The sequence below is a fragment of the Heptranchias perlo genome, chromosome 2 (genome assembly GCF_035084215.1).
Source record: "Heptranchias perlo isolate sHepPer1 chromosome 2, sHepPer1.hap1, whole genome shotgun sequence".
NCBI lineage: Eukaryota > Metazoa > Chordata > Chondrichthyes > Hexanchiformes > Hexanchidae > Heptranchias > Heptranchias perlo.
Window position 1 is genome coordinate 765,460 of NC_090326.1, and position 23,616 is coordinate 789,075.

The following is a 23,616-nucleotide window of genomic DNA, read 5'->3' on the forward strand; positions in this document are numbered from 1 at the left end:
AGCTTGAGTGCTGCATACAATTATGGTCACCACTTTCAAGGAATGATGTAATTGCACTCGAGAGGGTGCAGAGGAGATTTACAAGGTTGTTTTCAGGACTGGATAATTTTAATTATGAGGAAAGATTGGATAGGCTGGGGTTGTTCTCTTTGGAACAGAGGAGGCTGAGGGGAGATATAATTGAGGTGTACAAAATTATGAGGAGCCTAGCTAGAGTGGATAGGAAGGATATATGTCCCTTAGTAGAGAGGTCAATAACCAGGGGGCATAGATTTAAAGTGATTGGTAGAAGGGTTAGAGATTAGCTGAGGTTTTTTTTTTCACCCAGAGGGTGGTGGGGGTCTGGAACTCACAGCCTGAAAGGGTGGAAGAGGCAGAGACCTTCAACTCATTGAAAAAGTACGTAGATGTGCACCTGGTGTGCCGTGACCGACAAGACTCCGGACCAATTGCTGGAAAGTGGGATTAAGCTGGGTGGCTCATTTTCGGCATGTGCCGAATGGTTTCCTTCTGTGCCGTGAATTTTCTATGATTCTATGAGATCGTGGGGGCTTCGGAAATCGTGGAGGGGTTCGGAGAACTTGGGGTTCGGAAATTATGGAGGGGTTCGGAGATCGTTGTGGGGGGAAGGTCACTGCAGGTAGGCTTGTTGGGCCTGGGAGAAGCAACCCTGCTCTTTCAGGCTCACAAGCTGTGCTATTAAGGCACTTATCTGCTGTTCCGGGCCTTCTCACCTCCTCTCAATTGGTATGAAGGAGAAGGGCCGGGAATCCCGGCACCCAGGGGATAAAAAACACAAAATCATTTTAAATGGAAACCTGCAGCCTCCCTGAAGCTTAAATGCCCGACGCCTCTGGAGAGGAGGCTGGTCGCCCGCCCCTAGTCCCGTCTCTGTGAAAACCAGAAACGGGAGGGTATGGGGCAGGTTTTAGATTTTTGCAATTTTTACTACACAACCCCCCCGCCCCACCGCCCGCCGCAACCAACCAATTTTTCCAGGTTAAAATCATACCACAAGTGTCACAGAACGGACTCTGTTCTTTGAAAATCGTCAGTTCTTCTCATTATTTCATATATTTAATAATTGCAGTAAAGGGATATTTCACCACATTCTTCTGCTCCTCTCTGAATTTAGTCTGTGTCACGGCATAAATACAAGTGTTTGTGCAGCAACTCAGGAGCTGGAGCATGAATCCCAGTTCTTGTATAAAATCAGGTAGATACAGAGAATAATATCCCAACCACCGCATCCGGTTCGATATAGAATACACCATGAACAGCGCCCATAACAGTATAAAGTTTCCTGAGATGACAAACAGTGAAATGATGGATTTCCTTCGGCTCTCCATCTCTGGGTCTCCAGAACTCTCCCTACTGCTGTGGCTCCGCAGTCTTCTCCGGGCCCTGCTGGCCACTAAAATGTGTCTGATAGTGAAAGCATTGAGCAGCAGAATCAGAACAAATGGAACAAAAGGGGTGAGGGCATAATAAAGGAGTTCGATTACTGGCCACACCAGTGAATCCAGAACACCGCGTGTTATCCAACAAAACCAAGGGATGTTCACAAGCGTAAATTCACCTGTGAACATAAAGTACCAGAAAATGTTCTTCAAACAGCTCAGTACACTCACTGTTCCCAGAACTACAGCCGCCGTTTTCTCGGTGCAATATTTAGTTTTCAGCTTCTCACAACAAATGGCCACAAATCGATCAAAGGTGAAAGTGACGGTGAACCAGACAGAACAGTCTGTGGCTGCGAAAAGCAGGGCTGCGTGGATATTACACAGGGGAATGGACTTCAGGAAATCAAACTGTCTCTCAAAAACAATTGGTATATGCCTGAGTATCAGATCGATGATAACAACCATTAGATCTCCCGCTGCCATCGCCACCAGATAGCGAGTGACACATTTGGAGAGACCGCACTTTCCCCGAGACAGGATCACAATCGTCATTACGTTAACTGTAAGGAAGGGAAATGAACACAGAAATTAAATGTCAGCCTGGGATCCCCTGTAACTTGCGGTACTGTCTCTGGATCCCCTCTAAATATCCGTACAGTTTCTGAACACCCTGTAAATATTAATACCTTCTTTAGACCCCCTGTAAATATTAGTAACGTCTCTGCATCCCTGTAAATATTAGTTCCGTCGCTGGTTCCTCTGTGAATATTAGTACCGACTCTGGCACTCTATAAATATTAGGACCGTGTCTCGATCCTCTCCAAATACTAGTATTGTCTCTGGATACCCTATGCATAATAGTACTGTCTCTGGGTCCCTTATAAATATTAGTAACGTCTCTGGATCCCCTGTAAATATTAATACCGACTGTGGATCCCCCTGTAAATATTAGTACCGTCTCTGGATCCTCCGCAAATTTTAGTAACAATTCTGGCTCCACTTTAAAAATTAGCACTGTTTCTGGAACCCATGTAAACATTCGTACAACCTCTGGAACCAGTGTAAATATTAGTTCCATTTCTGGACCCCTGTCAATAGTCGCACCGTCTCTGGATCCCCTGTAAATATCAGTAGCATCAATGGATGCACTGTAAATATTAGTAACGTCTCTGGATCCCTCTAAATATTAGTACTGCCTTTGGATTCCCTGTTAATTTAGTACAGCGTCTGGACCCCCTGTCAATATTAGTACAACCTCTGGATCCCCTGTGAATATTAGCAACGTCTCTGGATCTCCATTAAATATTAGTACAGTGCCTGAATCCCCTGAAAATATTATTAGCATCTCTGGATCCTCTGTAAATATTAATGCGATCTCTGGATACCCTATGAACATTAGAATGGTCTCCGGATCCCGTGTCAATATTAGTACCATTTCTGGATCCCCTGTAAATATTAATATCATCCCCAGACCCTTGTAAATATTAGTACTGTCTTTGGCTCCCCTGTAACTATTAGTAAGGTCTCTGGGTCCTCTGCAAATATTAGTAGTGTCACTGGACATCCTGTAAATATTAGCAGCATCTCTGGATCCCCAATAATTATTAGTACCGTCTCTGGATCCACCGTAAATATTAGTACCTACCTTTGGATGCCCGGTAAACATTATCACATCCTCCGTAACTACTGTATATATTAGTTTCGTCTCGCGATCACGTGTATATATTAATAGTCCCTCTGTATCTCCTATCAACAATAGTACCATCTCTGGAACCCCTGTAAATATTAGAACTTTCTCTGGATTCGACTGTATTATTAGCACCATCTCTGAATCCCCTGTAAATGTTAGAACTTTCTCTGGATCAAATGTAAATACTATTACCTTCTCTGGAACTTCCTGTAAATATTAGTACAGTCTCTGGATCGCCTAAAAATATTAGTACCATCTCTGAACCACCTGTAATTATTAGTGCCGTCTCTGGATCCCTTGTAAACATTAGTACGGTCTCTGGATCACCAGCAAATATTAACACAGTCCCTGGATCGCCTGAAAATATTATTACCGTCTTTGGATACCCTGTAAATATTAATATCATGTCAGGATCCACTGTAAACATTAGTGTAAACATCACCGGATCCCGCTTAACTATTAGATCATTCTCTGGATCCCGGCAATCATTTGTAACTTCCCCGGATCATCTATAAATATTAGTGCCGACCCGGTATCCTCTGTAAATATTACTACCGTCACTGGACCCCCTGTAAATATTAGTACCGTCTCTGGATCACATGAATCTATTAGTACTGTCTCTGGACCACCTGTAAATATTAGTACCATCACTGAATGCCTCTTCAATATGAGTACTGATTCTGGATCCTCCGTAAATAATAGTACCATCACTGGATCCCACTTAAACATTAGTACTCTCACCGGATCCACAGTAATTATCAGTACCATCTCTGGATCCCCTGTAAACATTAGTACCGTCTATGGATCCCTTGTAAATATTTGTAGAATCTCTGGACCCCCTGTAAATAGTGATACCTTCAATGGATCCACTGAAAGTATTAGCACCGCCTCTGGTTCGCCTGCAATTATTAGTTCCGTTTCTGGGTATCCTGTAAATATGTGTACCTTGTCTAGATCCACTGAAAATAACACTGCTTCTCTGGCGCTTCTGTAAATATTAGTTCACTCTCTGTAATTATTATCACATTTCTGGATCCACTGTAAATATTAATGCCATCTCTGGATCCTCTGTAAATATTAGTACCGCCTGCCCATCCCATGTTAACATTGCTACGGTCTCTGAACCCCTGTAAATATTAGAGCCCTCTCTTGGTCCCCTCCAATTATTAGTGCCATCTCTGGATCCAGTGTAATTATTCGTACCGTCTCGAATTCCCTATAAATATTTCTACTGTCCCTGGATCACCTGAAATATTAGTAATGTCTCTGGATGTCCTGTAAATATTAGTACCATCTCAGGATCACCTGTAATTATTAGAACCATCAATGGATCCACTGTAAATAATGGTATTGCCCTGGGAACACCTAAACATATTAGTAATGTCTCTAGCTCGCCAGTAAATATTGGTACCGTCCCTGAATCCCATGGAAATATTAGAGCCATCTGTAGATCCCCTGTAAACATTAGTAACATCACTGGATCCCGCTTAAATAGTAATACGGCCTATGTATCCACTGTTATTATTAGTATTGTCTCTGGATACCATGTAAATATTAGTATTGTCTCTCGATCACCTGTAAATAATTGTGCCGCCACTAGATCCGCTGAATACATTAGTAGAATACACGGATCACCTGTGATGTTAGTACCATCTCTGGGACACTGTAATTATTAGCACACTCACTGGATACCCTGTAAATACTAATATTGTCTCTGGATCACTGGCAAATAATATCGACGTCATTAGTTCCCCTATATATATATATTAGTAAAATATCTGGATCCCCTGTGATGTTAGCACCGCCTCTGGGCTACTGTACATATTAGCACTGTCACTGGATCCCCAGTAATGATAAGCACCGTCTCTGGATGCCCTGTAAAAATAGAACTATCCATGGATCACTTGTCAATATTAATACCGTCCCTGGACCCCTATAAATAGTAATACTGTCCCTGGATCTCCTGTAAATATTAGTGCTATCTCAGGATCCGCTGTAAGTACTAGTACCATCACTGAATCCATTACAAATATTAGTACTGTCCCGGGATCACCAGAAAATATTAGTGATGTTTCTGGATCGTCAGTAAGTAATAATGACATCCCTGAATCACATGTAAATATTAGAGCGGTCTCTGGATTTCCTATAATTATTAGTTCCCTCCCTGGATGCCCTGCAAATAGTACTACCGATTATGGATCCCCTTTAAATATTAGTACAGTCTCAGGGCTTCTTGTAAATATTAGTACCGTCTTTGAATCCCCTAAAACCACCTCCTAACCACCTGGAGTCTAACCACCTCCCCTTGACATTCAACGGCATTACCATCGCCGAATCCCCCACCATCAACATCCTGGGGGTCACCATTGACCAGAAACTTAACTGGACCAGCCATATAAATACCATGGCTACGAGAGCAGGTCAGAGGCTGGGTATTCTGCGGCGAGTGACTCACCTCCTGACTCCACAAAGCCTTTCCACCATCTACAAGGCACAAGTCAGGAGTGTGATGGAATACTCTCCACTTGCCTGGATGAGTGCAGCTCCAACAACACTCAAGAAGCTCGACACCATCCAAGATAAAGCAGCCCGCTTGATTGGCACCCCATCCACCACCCTAAACATTCACTCCCTTCACCACCGGCGCACTGTGGCTGCAGTGTGCACCATCCAGAGGATGCATTGCAGCAACTCGCCAAGGCTTCTTCGACAGCACCTCCCAAACCCGCGACCTCTACCACCTAGAAGGACAAGGGCAGCAGGCGCATGGGAACAACACCACCTGCACGTTCCCCTCCAAGTCACACACCATCCCGACTTGGAAATATATCGCCGTTCCTTCATTGTCACTGGGTCAAAATCCTGGAACTCCCTTCCTAACAACACTGTGGGAGAACCGTCACCACAGGGATTGCAGCGGTTCAAGAAGGCGGCTCACCACCACCTTCTCGAGGGCAATTAGGGATGGGCAATAAATGCCGGCCTTGCCAGCGACGCCCACATCCCGTGAACGAATAAAAAAAAAAGCAAAGGTACCGCCTTTGGATCCATTATAAATATTCCAGCGTTTCTGGATCGTCTGCAAACGTTAATGCAATCTCTGTAACCCCTAAAAGTATTATTACTGTCTCTGGATCCCCTGTCAATATTAGTACCACCTTTGGGTCCACTGTAATTATTAGCACCGTCTCTGATTCCACTGCAATTGTTAGTACCCTTTCTGTATATCCTGTAAATATTTCTACCGTCTCTAGATCCCGTGAAAATCATACTACTTCTCTGGAGCTCCTGTAGATATTAATTCAATCTCTGGATACCCCGAAAATATTAATGCCCTCCCTTGAACCCCTCTAAATATTAGTACCATCTCTGGATTCCATGTAATTGTTAGTCCCGTTTCTGGATCCCCTATAAATATTGGTACTGTCCCTGGATCACCTGAAAATGTTAGTACGTTCTCTGGACCTCCTGTAAATATTAGTACCATCACTGGATCCCACTTAAACATTAGTACTCTCACCGGATCCACAGTAATTATCAGTACCATCTCTGGATCCCCTGTTAACATTAGTACCGTCTATGGATCCCTTGTAAATATTTGTAGAATCTCTGGACCCCCTGTAAATAGTGATACCTTCAATGGATCCACTGAAAGTATTAGCACCGCCTCTGGTTCGCCTGCAATTATTAGTTCCGTTTCTGGATATCCTGTAAATATGTGTACCTTGTCTAGATCCCCTGAAAATAACACTGCTTCTCTGGCGCTTCTGTAAATATTAGTTCACTCTCTGGATCCTCTGTAATTATTATCACAGTTCTGGATCCGCTGTAAATATTAGTGCCATCTCTGGATCCTCTGTAAATATTAGTACCGCCTGCCCATCCCATGTTAGCATTGCTACGGTCTCTGAACCCCTGTAAATATTAGAGCCCTCTCTTGGTCCCCTCCAATTATTAGTGCCATCTCTGGATCCAGTGTAATTATTCGTACCGTCTCGTATTCCCTATAAATATTTCTACTGTCCCTGGATCACCTGAAATATTAGTAATGTCTCTGGATGTCCTGTAAATATTAGTACCATCTCAGGATCACCTGTAATTATTAGAACCATCAATGGATCCACTTTAAATAATGGTATTGCCCTGGGAACACCTAAACATATTAGTAATGTCTCTAGCTCGCCAGTAAATATTGGTACCGTCCCTGAATCCCATGGAAATATTAGAGCCGTCTGTGGATCCCCTGTAAACATTAGTAACATCACTGGATCCCGCTTAAATAGTAATACGGCCTATGTATCCACTGTAATTATTAGTACTGTCTCTGGATACCATGTAAATATTAGTATTGTCTCTAGATCACCTGTAAATAATTGTGCCGCCACTAGATCCGCTGAATACATTAGTAGAATACCCGGATCACCTGTGATGTTAGTACCATCTCTGGGACACTGTAATTATTAGCACACTCACTGGATACCCTGTAAATACTAATATTGTCTCTGGATCACTGGCAAATAATATCGACGTCATTAGTTCCCCTATATATATATATTAGTAGAATATCTGGATCCCCTGTGATGTTAGCACCGCCTCTGGGCTACTGTACATATTAGCACTGTCACTGGATCCCCAGTAATGATAAGCACCGTCTCTGGATGCCCTGTAAAAATAGAACTATCTATGGATCACTTGTCAATATTAATACCGTCACTGGACCCCTATAAATAGTAATACTGTCCCTGGATCTCCTGTAAATATTAGTGCCATCTCAGGATCCGCTGTAAGTACTAGTACCATCACTGAATCCATTACAAATATTAGTACTGTCCCGCGATCACCAGAAAATATTAGTGATGTTTCTGGATCGTCAGTAAATAATAATGCCATCCCTGAATCACATGTAAATATTAGAGCGGTCTCTGGATTTCCTATAATTATTAGTTCTCTCCCTGGATGCCCTGCAAATAGTACTACCGATTATGGATCCCCTTTAAATATTAATACAGTCTCAGGGCTTCTTGTAAATATTAGTACCGTCTTTGAATCCCCTATAAGCAAAGCTACCGCCTTTGGATCCATTATAAATATTCCAGCGGTTCTGGATCGTCTGCAAACGTTAATGCAATCTCTGGAACCCCTAAAAATATTATTACTGTCTCTGGATCCCCTGTCAATATTAGTACCACCTTTGAGTCCACTGTAAATATTAGCACAGTCTCTGATTCCACTGCAATTGTTAGTACCCTTTCTGTATATCCTGTAAATATTTCTACCGTCTCTAGATCCCGTGAAAATAATGCTACTTCTCTGGACCTCCTGTAAATATTAATTCAATCTCTGGATACCCCGAAAATATTAGTGCCCTCCCTTGATCCCCTCTAAATATTAGTACCATCTCTGGATTCCATGTAATTGTTAGTACCGTTTCTGGATCCCCTATAAATATTGGTACTGTCCCTGGATCACCTGAAAATGTTAGTACGTTCTCTGGACCTCCTGCAAATATTAGTACCATCTCAGAATCCCCTGTAAGTAATAGTACCGTCATTGAATCCTTCTCTGGATGCACTGTAATTATTAGCTCGCTCCCTGGATCTCCTGTAATTATTAGTACCCTCTACGGATTCCCTGTAAATATTAGCACCGTTTCTGGGTATCCTGTAAATATATGTACCTTCACTGGATCAATGGTAAATATTAGTTCCGTATCTGGATCCCCTGTAAATATCATTACCGTCTCAGGCTCCCCTTCAAATATTATTACTGTCTCTGGACCCCTTGTAAATGTTATTACCGTCTCTGGATCCACAGTAAATAATAGTACAGTATCTGGATCCCCTGTAAATACTGGTATCACCTCAGGACCCCCTGGAAATCTTAGTAACGTCCCTGTATCCCATTAACTGTTAATGTTGTCTTTGAATCCCCAGTAAATATTCTTACCATCGCTGGATCCCCTGAAAATATTAGCGCTGCTTCTGGATCCATTGTAAATATTAGTACTTTATCTGTATCACCTGTAATTATTAATACCGTCTCTGGATAATACCCCGCTAATCCTACTACCATCTCAGGGTCCCTTAGAACCGTCCCTGGATCACCTTTAAATATTAGTTCTTTTTTTATTCGTTCATGGGATGTGGGCGTCGCTGGCGAGGCCGGCATTTATTGCCCATCCCTAATTGCCCTTGAGAAGGTGGTGGTGAGCCGCCTTCTTGAACCGCTGCAGTCCATGTGGTGACGGTTCCCCCACAGTGCTGTTAGGAAGGGAGTTCCAGGATTTTGACCCAGGATCTCTCTCTGGATCCCCCATAAATATTAGTACAAGGATGCACTGTAAATGTTAATAACTTCACTGGATCCCCTGTAAATATAAGTAACATCTTACGATACCCTGTAAATCTTAAAACCGTCTCTGGATTACATTAAACGTTAGAGCTGTCCCTGCATCCCCTGTAAATATTAGTGCTGTCTCTGGATCCACTGTAAATATTAATACTGCCACTGGATACTCTGTAAATATTAGTACCATCTGTGGATCCGCTGTTAATATTAACACCGTCTCTGAATGCCTTGTAAATATCAGTAACATCTCTGGATCACCTGTAATATTAGTAGCAGCACTGGATCCATTGTAACTATTAATACCATCTCAGGCTCCCCTGTGAATAGCAGAAAAGTCCCTGGATCCTCTTTAAATATTAGTATCGTCTGTGGATCCCCTGTAGATATCAAAACCGTCCCTGTATTACATGAAAATATGAGTACCGCCTCTTAATTCCCTGTTGATATTAATACCAGGAGTCACTGTAAATATTAGTAACTTCTCGGTATCCCCTGTAAATATTAGCAACGTCTTAGGATACCCTGTAAATCATAGTGCTCTGCATGGATCCCATAAACTGTTAGTTCTGTCTCTGGATCCCTTGTAAAAATTAATATTGTCTATGGATACCGTGTAAATATTAGCACTGTCCCTGGATCGCCAGTAAATATTATCACTGTGTTTGTAACCCCTGTAAATATTAGTGCTGTCCCTAGATCCACTGTAAATGTTAATACTGCCGCTGGATACCCTGGAAATATTGTACTGTCTCTGGATGCCCTGTAAATTTCAGGACCGTCTCTGGATCACCTGTAAATGTTAGCAGATTCACTGAATCCCCGGTAAATATTAGTACCAGGATGCACTGTAAATATTACTACCTTCTCTTGATCCCCTTTAAATATTATTATCGTCTCAGGATCCCCTGTAAATCTTAGTACCGTGCCGCGATCCCATTAAATGTTAGTGTTGTCTCTGAATCCTATGCAAATATTAGTACAGTCTCTAGATCCCCTGTAATATTAGTACCGTCTCTGCAGCCCCGTGTAAATATTAGTACCGCCTCTGGATCCCCTCTGAACATTAGTACCGTCTCTGGAGTCCCTGTAATTATTAGTAGCGTCTCTGCATCCGATATAAATATTCGTTACGTCTTTGGATCTTCTGTGAATATTAGTACCTTCTCTGTATCCCCTACAAAATATTGTTGCGTCTCAGGTCCCATTGAAATTATGAATACAGTCTCTGGATCCCCTGTAAATAGTAGTGCCCACTTTGGATTTCCTGTAAATATTAGTAACATTTCTGGATCCCGTGTAAATATTACGACCGTCTCTGGAAACCCTGTAAATATTAGTAGCGTCTCTGCATCCGATGTAAATATTCGTAATGTCTCTGGATCTTCTGTAAATATTAGTCCCATCTCTGGATACCCTGCATATATTAATACCGTCCCTGGATCCTATGTATATGTTAGCACTGTCTCAGGCCCTGTTGTAAATGTTAGAAACTTCTCTGGATCCCCTGTAATTATTAGTACCGTCTCTGGATCGCTTTAAATATTAGTACCGCAATTTGGAAGCCCTGTAAATATCAGAACCACCACTGTATCACCTGTAAATATAAATACCAGCATCCACTGTAAATATTAGTAACATTTTAGGATACCATGTGAATCGCAGTTCCATTCCAGGATTCCATTAAATGTTAGTGCTGCCTCTGGATCCCCGGTAATTATTGTCATCGTCTCTGTATCCCCTGTAAATATTAGTGCCTCCTCTTGATCCACTGTAAATGTTAGTATTGCCACTGGATACCATGTAAATGTAAGTACCGTTTCTGGATCCACTGTTAACGTTAGTACCGTCTCTGGATCCCTCTGTAAATATTAGTACCGTATCTGATCTCATGTAAATATCAGATCCGAGTCTGGGTAGCCTGTAATTGTAAGTACTGTCTCTTGATCCCCTGTAATTATCAGATCCTTCTCTGGATCACATGTAAATATTACTACCATCTCTGGATACCCCTGTAAATATTAGTAACAACTCTGGATCAGATGTAAATATTATTACCTTCTCTGGATCCCTTGTAAATATCAAATCCGACTCTGGATCAACTGTGAATATACAAACAATCTCTGGATCACCTATAAATATTAGTACCGTCCGTGGCCCCCATCTAAATATTAGTAACGTCTCTGGATCCCCTGTAATTATTACTCAATATTAGTACAGTCTCTGGATTACCTGTAGATGTTAGAATCGTATTTGGATCAACTATAAATATCACACCCATCACACTCACCTGTTAATATTAGCACCAGGATCCATTATAAATATAAGGACCTTATATGGATACAATGTAAATATTAGTACCGCCTTAACATCCCCTGTAAATATTAGTGCCGTCCCTGGATCGCATTATATGTCAGTGTTATTTCAAGATCCCCTTTAAATATTAGTAGCAGGATCCATGGGTAAACAATATTACCATCTCTGGATCCACTGCTAATATTAGTACCGCCTCTGGATCATTTGTAAATATTAGTAGTGTCTCTGGATCCCCTGTAAACATTAGTACCGTCTCTGGGTGCTCTCTAAATATTAATGCCAACTCTGCAATCTTTTCAATATTAATACGCTCCCTGCATCCCTTGTATATATTAATAACGTCTCTGGAACACTTGTAAATATTAGTACCGTCTTTGATCCCCCTGTAAAAAATAGCACCGTCTCTGGATTTACTGTAAATATTATATCCGTCTGTGGGTCACCTGTAAATATTCGTACCGTCTCTGGTCCACCTGTAAATACCAGTACCGTCCCTTATTCCCCTCTATATATTAATGCCGTCTCTGGATCACCTGTAAATATTAATACCGTCTCTGGATCCAGTGTAAAGATTAGTTACGTCTCTGGATCATTGTAAGTATTAGTGCTTTCTCTGGATCCTCTGTAAATTTTAATACCATCTCTGCATCCCCTGTAAATACTGGTTTCATCTCATTAACCACAGTAAATATTAGAACCGTCCCTGGATCCCGTTTAATTATTACTACTGTCTCTGGACACCCGTAAGTTTTTGTCCCGTCTCTGGATCCACTGTAAACATCGGTACCATCTCTGGAACCTCTATAAGTATTAATTCTATGTCCAGATCGCCTGCACACATTGGTACCGTATCTGGATCCCCTCTAATTATTAGTACCGTCCCTGCAGCCCCTGTAAATATTAATACCCTCTCTGGATCCCTTGTAAATATTAATATACCGTCTCTGGAATACCAGTAAATATTAGTGCAGTCACTGGCTCCCCTCTAAATATTAGTAATGCCTCTGGTCCCCCTGTAATTATTAGGACCATCTATGATTCCCCTCTATATATTAATATCGTCTGTGGAGCCCCTGTAAATATTGGTACCGTCTCTGGCAACCCTGTAAATAATAGAAACGTTTGCGGATCACCTGTAAATTTTATTACCGTCTCTGGATCCCCTGTCAAAAGTCGTATTTCCTCTGGACCCCTGTAAAGGTTAGTACCGTCTCAGGATCCACTGTAAATATTAATACCGTCTCTGGAACATCTGTAAATATCAGGACCGCCTGTGGTTCACCAATAAATATTAATTATGCCTCTGGTCCCTCTGTCAATATTAGTACCGTCTCTGGATCCCCTGTATATATTAACACCATCCCTTGATCCACTTTAATTATTAGTAACGTCTCTGGATCCCTGCAAACATTAATTCTGTGCCTGGACCCTCTGTAAGCATTAGTACTAACGCCGGATGCTCTGTAAGTATAATTACTACCTCCAGTTCCCCTGTAAATGTTGCACTGCCTCTGGATCAACTGAAAATATTACTACAATCTCTGGTTCCTCTATATTTATTAATACCGTCTCTGGATGTCCAGTAAATATTAGTACAGTCTCTGGATCCCCTGCAAATATCGGACCCTTCTCTGGATCACATCGAAATATCAGGTATGTCTCTGGACAACATATAAATATTAGGACCCTCTCTGGACCTCTGTAAATATTAGTACCCTATCTGGATCCTTTTTATATATTAATAGCATCTCTGGATTCCCCTGTAAATATTAGTAACGATTCTGGACCACCTGTAAATAATAGTACAATCTCTGCATTTCCTGTAAATATTAGTACCATCTCAGGAGCCACTGCAATATTAATACCATCTCTGGATCACCTGTAAATAAGAGAACCGTCTATGGATCAGCTGTAAATAATTGTACAGTCTCTGGTTCCCCTGTAAATATTAGTACCGTCTCTGGGTCCACTGTAAATAGTAGTACCATCTCTGGATGCCCTATATATGTTAATACCGTCACTGGACCCCCTGTAAATTTTAGTAGCGTCTCTGGAATCGATGTAAATATTAGTACAGAATCTAGATCCGCTGTAAATACCAGACCCGTCTCTGTATCTCCTGTAAATATTAGAACCTTCTCTGCACCCCTGTAAATATTAGTACTATCTCAGGATTCCCTGTAAATATTAGTACTATCTCAGGATTCCCTTTAAATATTAGTACTATCTCAGGATTCCCTGTAAATATTAGTACTATCCCCGGATCCCCTTGAATATTAGTGTTGTCTCTGGAACTCCTGTAGATATTAGTACCGTCTCTGGATTGCCTGAACATATTAGAACTGTCTCTGGATAACTTACAAATATCATGCCCATCTCAGGATTCCATGTTAATATTAGTACCAGGTCCCATTGTAAATATTAGTACCTTATCTGGTTCCCCTGTAAATATTAGCTCCACCTCAGGATCCCGTGTCAATATTGTGCCGTCCCTAGATCCTATTAAATGTTAGTGCTGTCTCTGGATCCCCTGTAAATATGTTTACCAGGAACCACAGTAAATACTATTTCCATTTCTGGATCCAATGTGAATATTAGTACGTCCCTGAACCCCCTTAAATATTGGTAACGTCTCTGGATGACCTGTAAATATTAGAACCACCTCTGGAACACCTATAAATATCATACCCGTCTCAGAATCATTTGTTAATATTATTACCAGATTCACTGTAAGCATTAGTAATTTATCAGGATCCCCTGTAAAAATTAGTACCGTCTCAGGATCCCCTGTAAATATTAGTGCCGTCACTGGATCCCATTAAATGTTAGTGCTGTCCCTGGTTCCCCTGTAATATAAATATCCGGATCCAGGTTAAATACTATCACTGTCTCTGGGTCCCCTGTAAATAGTGGTACCGTCTCTGCATCCCCTGTACAAATTACTTCCATCTCAGGATCCCTAGTAAATATTAGAACCGTCACTGGATCCTCTTTAATATCAATACTGCATTTGCATCCACTGTAAACATTGATACCGTCTCTGGAACATCTGTCAGTATTAGTTCCATATCCAGATCCTCTGTTATTTTGAGTACCGTCTCTGGATCCCCTCCAAATGTTTGTCCCGTCCCTGCAGCCCCTGTAAATATTAATACCCTCTCTGGATCCCGTCTATATATTAATACCGTCCCTGACCCCCTGTAAATTTTGGTAAAGTCTTTGGATGCCCTGTAATTATTAGCACCGTCTCTGGATCCGCTGTAAATATTAGTAGCGTCTCTGGATCTACTGTAAATATTAGTCCTGCCTCTGGATCTCCTGTAAATATTACTAACGTCTCTATATCAGATGTAAATGTTGTACAGTCTCTTGAAACCTGTAAATATTAGTAACGTCTCTTGTTCCCCATTAAATATCAGAACCGTATCTGGATTATCTGTAAATATTAATACTCTATATCTCCTGTATATATTAGCATGGTCTCAGGATCCCCTGTAAATATTAGTACCGTCTCTGTTTCGCCCTGTAGACATTAGTAACATCTCTGGATCAGATGTACATATTATTACCGTCTCTGGATTCCCTGTAATTATCATAACCGTCTCTGAATCACCTGTAAACATTTGTACCACCTCTGGATCACCTGTTAATGTTAGTACATTGATCCATTGTAAATATTTGTACACTTCTCTGTATCCCCTGTAAATATTAGTATTGTGTCTGTATCCCCTGTAAATATAAGAATTGACTCTAGGTCCCATCTAAATATTAATAATGTCTCTGGATCTCTCAGAAAATATTATCACCTTCTCTGCATCCCCTGTAAATATAAGTGCTGTCTCTGGATTCACTGTAAATATCAGTACCGCCTCTGGATCCTCTGTAAATATTATCACCGTTTCTGGATCCCCTGTAAAAGTTAGTGGTGTCTCTGGATCCACTGTAAATATTAGTACCGCCTTCGGATCCCTTCTAAATATTAGTACCGTCCCTTGATCCCCTTTAGTTATTAGTACTGTCTCTGGATCGCCTTTAAACATTAGTACTGTCTCTGGAACCTCTGTAAGTATTAGTACTACCCCGGATCCCCTGTAAATATCAGTACTGTCTCTGTATCCTCTGTAAATATTAATACCATCTCTGGATACCTGTATATATTAATACCATTGCTGGACACCCTGTGAATACTCGTACCGTCGCTAGATCCACCGTAAATATGTGCTATCTCTGCATCCACTGTAAATATTACTAACGCCTCTCGATACCTAGTAAACGTTAGACCCGTTTCTGGATGGCCTGCAATTATTAGTACCGTATCTGAACCTCCTGTAAATATTATTACCATCTCAGAATCCCCTCTAAATATTAATATTGTTCCTTGATCCCCTTTAAATATTAGTACTGTCTTTGGACCCCCTGTGAATATTAGTACCGTCCCTGGATCCACTCTAAGTATTAGTTCTGTCTCTGGACCCTCTGTAAGTATTAGTGCTATCCCCGAATCCTCTGTAAATATTAATATTCTCTCTGGAGCCCCTTTAAATATTGGTGCTGTCTGTGGATCCTCTGTATATATTATTACCGTCTCTGGATCCCCTTAAAACATTAGTACCGTCTCTGGATCCCCCTGTAAATATTAGTGACATCTCTGGATCCCGTGTAAATATTACTACCGAATCTGGAACCCATGTAAATATTAGTGGTGTCTATGGATCTGATGTAAATATTGGTACCGTGTCTGGATCCCTTGTAAATGTCAGTGCTATCTCCACATCACCTGTAAATACCATGACTGGATCCCCTGTAAATATAACTACCAGGATCCACAGTAAATATTAGTACCGTCTCAGGATCCCTTGTTATAATTAGTACCGTCTCTCGATCCCTTATAAATATTATTTCCGTCTCTATATCCCTTCTAAATGTTAGTACAGTCTCTGGATCTCCTGTAAATATTATCACCGTCTCTGGGCACCTTGTAAATGATATTACTTTCTCTGGATCCCCTGTAAATAGTAACACCGTCTCTGTACCCCCTGTAAATAATGCCACCATCTCTGGATCCCTCTGTAATATTTAATATCTGGATATGGAGACTTACCAGGAATAACAACAGCAACTGGTGTAGGACGGGGAATTATAAGGACCGTAATACAGTGAAACAAATTCTATTGAATTAATAGCGGGATATAGAGACTTACCAGTAACACCAACAGCAGCGAGGAAGGGATAGTAAATTACTTGTATACCCAAAAGCGTAAAATATATCCGCCACTTTAATGCTAGATAATCATAATCCTCATTCAGATATTGAAACATCCAGAATATACTGTCCGAATCTATTGCTCTTATATTCTGATGCATTTTTGTCACATTCCAATCTATTGTTCTCGGATTCCGAACCATTGTTGGAATATTCCATTCCATTTTTCTCAGATTCCGATCTATTCTTTCCCTCTCTGTAGAGCCACTGGTCCCTGTTAGTGCCGGAGATGATGCTCCCACTGACACTATGGGATAACACATTGAAAGTAGTCACTTATTAATAGCAGCGAGGAACACTCCGGTGACACAATTAGAGTCCTTTGAGACTGACATTAATTACACTCAATGAACAAACAGATTCAGTAACCAACTTAAATTCAACAATATTTATAGCACAACATGTATTTAAGCAAAGCTCTGTATTTTATTTTAATGAATGTTTGGTAGAACAGAAACTATGAAACCCATAGCCTGACGGTACTGATGTGAAGGGAAAGCAGCTTCATTTAGAGATTGCAGATTATTTCTCAGTGAAATCCTTTAATTTCAGAGAATTTCTACCCACTTCTGAAGGGTTGGGTTTACACTCGGAGATGGAAACTGAACCATTTTGGAGAGCATTCTGCTAATATTGGTGCAATCTATGGATACCATGTCAACATTGGCCAGTCTATGGTTCCTCGTGTAAATATTGGGGCAGTCTCTGGATCTACCTGTAAATAATGGTACACTCTTTGGATTCTACTCTAAATATTCACACAATTTATGGATAACCCTGAAAATATTCCTGCAGACTATGATAAACGCCCTGGATACTTTAAAAAATATTTGACCACCTCTGGATTTCCTGACACAATCTGTGGACTGTCTAAATTTGCATACTGCCTCGTAACACTATAAATATTGAGTCACTGCCACAAGCCCCTGTGAATACTGACATAGACTGGGTACAGCCTGAATGCTTACAGTCATTGCTACCTCTTTATATATTGAGTCACACTCACAGCCCCCTGTAAATACTGATACAGACTGGGAACAGCTTGAATGTATACAATCTCTAGTACTCCTGTAAATGTTGACTCACACCCACAGCCCTCAGAAAATACTGACTTGAATATCTATAGTCCTTGGTACCGCTTTATACATTGACTGATTCTCATTGGACCCTGTACATAGAGACTGGAGACTCCCAGAATGACTACAGCTCTTTGCTACCTCCGTAAATATCATCCACAAAATCTGACACAGCTCCCCTACACCCTAAAATCTTGCAGTCCCCTCTCCCAAAATAGGACACAGCTCCCCTTGCCCAAAATCTGATACTGTCCCCCACACAATATCTGAACACCTCCACCCAAATCTTACCCAATCCTCTCCCCCAATATCTGAAATTCCCCTCGCCCCAAATCTGACACGGTCCCCAGCCCCTAAAATCTGACACGGCTCCGCTCCCACAAAATCTGAAACAGATATCCATCTCCCCAAAATCTAACGCAGCTAACCTAACCCGAAACCTGAACCCGTCCCCTCACCCCAAAATCCGACACAGTACCCTCCTCCAAAAAGCTGACACAGTCCCCACAACACATGTTAGGTTAACCGGTCTATAATTCCCTGGTTTCCCTCTCTCTCCTTTCTTAGAAAGCGGAGTGACATGTGCAATTTTCCAATCTAGAGGGACAGTTCCTCAATCTAGAAAAGTTTGAAAGATTATAGTTAGGGCATCTGCAATGTGCTCACGTTCTTCCTTTTAAACCCTGGCATGGAAACCAACTGGTCCTGGGATTTGTCACTCTTTAGTGCGATTATTTTCTTCATTACTGTTGCTTTACGTATGTTTATTTTAGCGAGTCCCTGTCCCCGATTCAATATTAGTTTTCTTGGGATTTCGGCATGCTATCCTCTTTTTCTACTGTAAATACTGACGCAAAGTAATTATTCAACATGTCCGCCATTTCCGCGTTGTCAATGACAAAATCCCCACTTTCAGTTTTTAAGGGGCCAACACTGCGCCTGACCACCCTGTTTTTCCGAATATAACTTTACAAGTTCGTCGTATTGGTTTTGATATCCCTTGCAAGTTTCTTTTCATACTCTCTTTTTGTCGCTCTTACTATCTATTTTGTGACCCTTTGTTGATCTTTCTATCTTTCCCATTCGCCAGGACATGTGATTTTTTTGCCTTTTTCTATGCCCTTTCCTTATTTCTTATACTGTCCCTTACCTCTTTAGTTGTCCAGGACTTCCAGAAGGCGTTTGATGCCTTCTGGAAGTCCATATAAATAACATCCATTGACATTCCCCCGTCTACTAGAGTTCTTGCCAAAATAAAGTACTGAACTGAGAGAGCGGAGAACAGATGAGGATTGAATTAAATCCCAATTCACTGAATCTAAACATCATTTAAATAAGTGAATTTTTCAGGAGTGGGATTCCTGTGCCAGTGTGTGATCAGTCCCGTTCAGTAAAAAGAGACCGGTAGATTTGCGTCAGTATTTACAGTAGAAAACGAGGATAGCATGCCGGAAATCCCAAGAAAACTTATATTGAATCGGGGACAGGGACTCGATAAAATTAACATAAGTAAAGCAACAGTAATGAAGAAAATAATAACACTAAAGAGTGACAAATCCCCAGGACCAGATGGTTTCCATCCCAGGGTTTTAAAGGAAGAACGTGAGCACATTGCAGATGCCCTAACTATAATCTTTCAAAGTTCTCTAGATTCAGGAACTGTCCCTCTAGTTTGGAAAATTGCACATGTCAGTCTGCTTTTTAAGAAAGGAAAGAGAGGGAAACCGGAGAATTATAGACCAGTTAGCCTAACATCTGTTGTGGGGGAATTGCTGGAGTCTATAATTAAGGATAGGGTGACTGAACACCTCGAGAATTTTCAGTTAATCAGAGAGAGCCAGTATGGATTTGTGAAAGGTAGGTCGTGCTTGACAAATCTGATTGAATTTTTTGAAGAGGTGACTAAAGTAGTGGTCAGGGGAATGTCTATGGGTGTTATTTATGTGGACTTCCAGAAGGCATTTGATAAGGTCCCACATAAGAGACTGTTGGCTAAGATAGAAGCCCATGGAATCGAGGGAAAAGTACGGACTTGGTTTGGAAATTGGCCGAGCGAAAGCGAACAGAAAGTAGGGATAATGGGTAGGTACTCACATTGGCAGGATGTGACTAGTGGAATCCCGCAGGGATTTGTCTTGGGGCCTCAATTATTTACAATATTTATTAATGACTTAGATGAAGGCATAGAAAGTCTCATATCTAAGTTTGCTGATGAGACAAAGATTGCTGGCATTGTAAGCAGTGTGGATGAAAACATAAAATTACAAAGGGATATTGATAGATTAGGTGAATGGGCAAAACTGTAGCAAATGGAATTCAATGCAGACAAATGTGAGGTCATCAACTTTGGAACAAAAAAGGATAGAACAGGGCACTAACTAAATGGTAAAATGTTAAAAACAGTGGATGTCCAAAGGGACTTACGGGTTCAGATACATAGATCATTGAAGTGTCATGAACAGGTGCAAAAATTATCAATACGGCTAATGGAATGCTGGCCCTTATATCTAGAGGACTAGAGTACAAGGGGGCAGAAATTATACTGCAGCTATACAAAACCCTGGTTCGACCGCACTTGTAGTACTGTGAGCAGTTCTGGGCACCGCACCTTCGGAAGGACATATTGGCTTTGGAGGGAGTGCAGCGTAGGTTTACTGGAATGATACCAGGGCTTCAAGGGTTAAGTTATTAGGGGAAATTCCACAAATTGGGGTTGTATTCTCTAGAGTTTCGAAGGTTAAGGAGTGATCTGATCGAAGTTTATAAGATACTAAGGGGAACGGATAGGTTGATAGAGAGAAACTATTTCCGCTGGTTGGGGATTCTAGGAGTATGGGAACAATCTATAAATTAGAGCCAGTCCTTTCAGGAGTGAGATTAGAAAACTTTTCTACACACAAAGGGTGGTAGAAGTTTGGAACTCTCTTCTGCAAACGGCAATTGATACCAGCTCAATTGCTAAATTTAAATGTGAGGTCGATAGATTTTTGGCAACCAAAGGTATTAAGCGCTATGGGCCAAAGGAAGATATATTGAGCTCGATCACAGATCAGCCATGATCTTATCAAATGGCGGAGCAGGCACGACGGGCTGAATGGACTACTCCGGTTCCTATGTTCCTATGTTTATTTAAATCGATACTTGCAGCTCTGTTTTACAGGGTGCCAGCTGTTTATGGATGTCATTCCCACTATTCCCATGAATAACACGTTTTGCTGACAACTTCTGCTTAACATATTTGGACAGGGGGGTCGTGAGACTGACTATAGGCGGTCTCAAGATGGGACTCGGGGCGGTGGCGAGTTTGAGACTGGGGGCGATCGGGAGATCAGGACTCAGCATTTTCTGCAAAGCCGGGAGCAGCAGCAGCAATGCGGTGAGCGGGAGCAGCGCGGAGAGGGAAGCAACCAGTAAAGGGGTGAGTGAAACCTGGGGTAATTACTGTGGGTAAATAGTGAAATATTATTTCCACTGGTGTCTAAATGTGGAACTAGAGTTCGGAGAGTGAGGACTCTCATTGGATTCAGGGAGCATCACAAGCTGCAATACATGGAGGAGGCGCAGGAGGGCTGTGCAACGGCCAGCCATGCCCCACATTAAAGGTGCGGAGCTGGGAGCAGCGCTCCTGCTGTGTAAGCTTGCATGGTGCATGCTCCAACTAGTTTTTCAGGCATTTTGCAGAAGGGTCCTAGAATAGACTAAGGACCCTTCTTTTCATATTTGAAGTGATCCAACGCTGAATCATGCAGCCTCCACATCCGTCTAAAAACAGCGATGACCGATATGGTTTTGCACAAATGAATTTTAATATGCCACCGCTGCAGATTAGATGCAGGAGCTCATACCCAGAAATTGTTATGCATTGCACCATTTTACGCACAACAAACCTGCGAAAAGCATTCCAATTTCTATCGCAGGTGTTTTCAAATAGACCACGCAAATGGCCATGCTGTCAGACTAGGGTGACCAGATAAAATGAGTTTTACACCAATGGGTTAGGTCGGTGGTTGAAGGAAAATAAGGAAAACATTTAGCCTGACACCCCTGCCTTAAAACAATGGTCAGTTCATTCACTTCAGTAGACCTCAATAAAAGACATGCCAGAAAACACTCTATGTGCACATCAATGACCTTCCCTCCATCATAAGGTCAGAAATGGTGATGTTCAATGATGATTGTACAATGTTCAGTTCCATTCAGTTCCATTCGCAACCCCTCAGATAATGAAGCAGTCCGTGCCCGCATGCAGCAAGACCTGGACAATATCCAGGCTTGGACTTCTAAGTGGCAAATAACTTTCACGCCAGGCAAGTGCCAGGCAATGACCATCTCCAACAAGAGAGAGTCTAACCACCTGCCCTTGACATTCAACGGCTTTGCCATCGCCGAATCCCCCACCATCAAAGTCCTGGGGGTCACCATTGACCAGAAACTTAACTGGACCAGCCATAACAATACTGTGGCTACGAGAGCAGGTCAGAGGCTCGGTATTCTACGGCGAGTGACTCACCTCCTGACTCCCCAAAGCATTTCCACCATCTACAAGGCACAAGTCAGGAGTGTGATGGAATACTCTCCACTTGCCTGGATGAGTGCAGCTGCAACAACGCTCAAGAAGCTCGACACCATCCAAGATAAAGCAGCCCGCTTGATTGGCACCCCATCCGCAACCCTGAACATTCACTCCCTTCACCACCGGCGCACTGTGGCTGCAGTGTGTATCATCCACTGGATGCACTGCAGCAACTCGCCAAGGCTTCTTCGAGAGCACCTCCCAAACCCACGATCTCTACCACCTAGAAAGACAAGAGCAGCAGGCACATGGGAACAACACCACCTGCACGTTCCCCTCCAAGTCACACACCATCCCGACTTGGAAATATATCGCCGTTCCTTCATCGTTGCTGGGTCAAAATCCAGGAACTCCCTTCCTAACAGCACTGTGGGAGAATCGTCACCACACGGACTGCAGCGGTTCAAGAAGGCGGCTCACCACCACCTTCTCAAGGGCAATTAGGGATGGGCAATAAATGCTGGCCTTGCCAGCAACGCCCAAATCCCATGAACGAATTTTTTAAAAATGTAGGTCAGAGGCTAGGTATTCTGCGGCGAGTGTCTCACCTCCTGACTCCCCAAATCCTTTCCACCATCCACAAAGCACAAGTCCGGAGTGTGATCGAATACTCTCCACTTGCCTGGATGAGTGCAGCTCCAACAGCACTCAAGAAGCTCGACACGATCCATGACAATACAGCCCGCTTGATTGCCATCCCATCCACCATCCTAAACATTCACTCACTTCACCACTGGCGCACTGTGGCTGCAGTGTGTACCATCCACAGGATGCACTGCAGCAACTCGCCAAGGCTTCTTCGACAGCACCTCCCAAACCCGCGACCTCTACCACCTAGAAGGACAAGAGCAGCAGGCACATGGGACCAACACCACCTGCACGTCCCACTCCAAGTCACATGCCAGCCCGACTTGGAAATATATCGCCGTTCCTTCATCGTCGCTTGGTCA

At 42.2% G+C, this 23,616-nt stretch overlaps 1 protein-coding gene across 1 annotated transcript; it reads right to left on the reverse strand.

Annotated features, from left to right (window-relative positions):
- Window positions 1-1,064: 1,064 nt before the first annotated feature.
- On the reverse strand, window positions 1,065-17,196 carry LOC137332706 (probable G-protein coupled receptor 139). The gene is made up of 2 exons (XM_067996653.1): window positions 16,956-17,196; window positions 1,065-1,963 (listed from the first exon to the last, which is right to left on the reverse strand). Exons 1-2 carry the CDS (start codon window positions 17,179-17,181, stop codon window positions 1,065-1,067), a joined length of 1,125 nt encoding a protein of 374 aa, XP_067852754.1. The 5' UTR covers window positions 17,182-17,196.
- Between the last annotated feature and the right edge of the window lie 6,420 nt (window positions 17,197-23,616).

What these genes read in the sequence shown, in the direction of transcription:
- LOC137332706 (XM_067996653.1), bottom strand. Translation starts at nt 17,181, where the DNA reads ATGGAATGGAATATTCCAACAATGGTTCGGAATCCGAGAACAATAGAT. An exon ending in CGCTGCTGTTGGTGTTACTG is followed by an intron (nt 1,964 to 16,955) that starts GTAAGTCTCTAT and finishes CCTTCCTTACAG; the next exon opens with TTAACGTAATGACGATTGTG.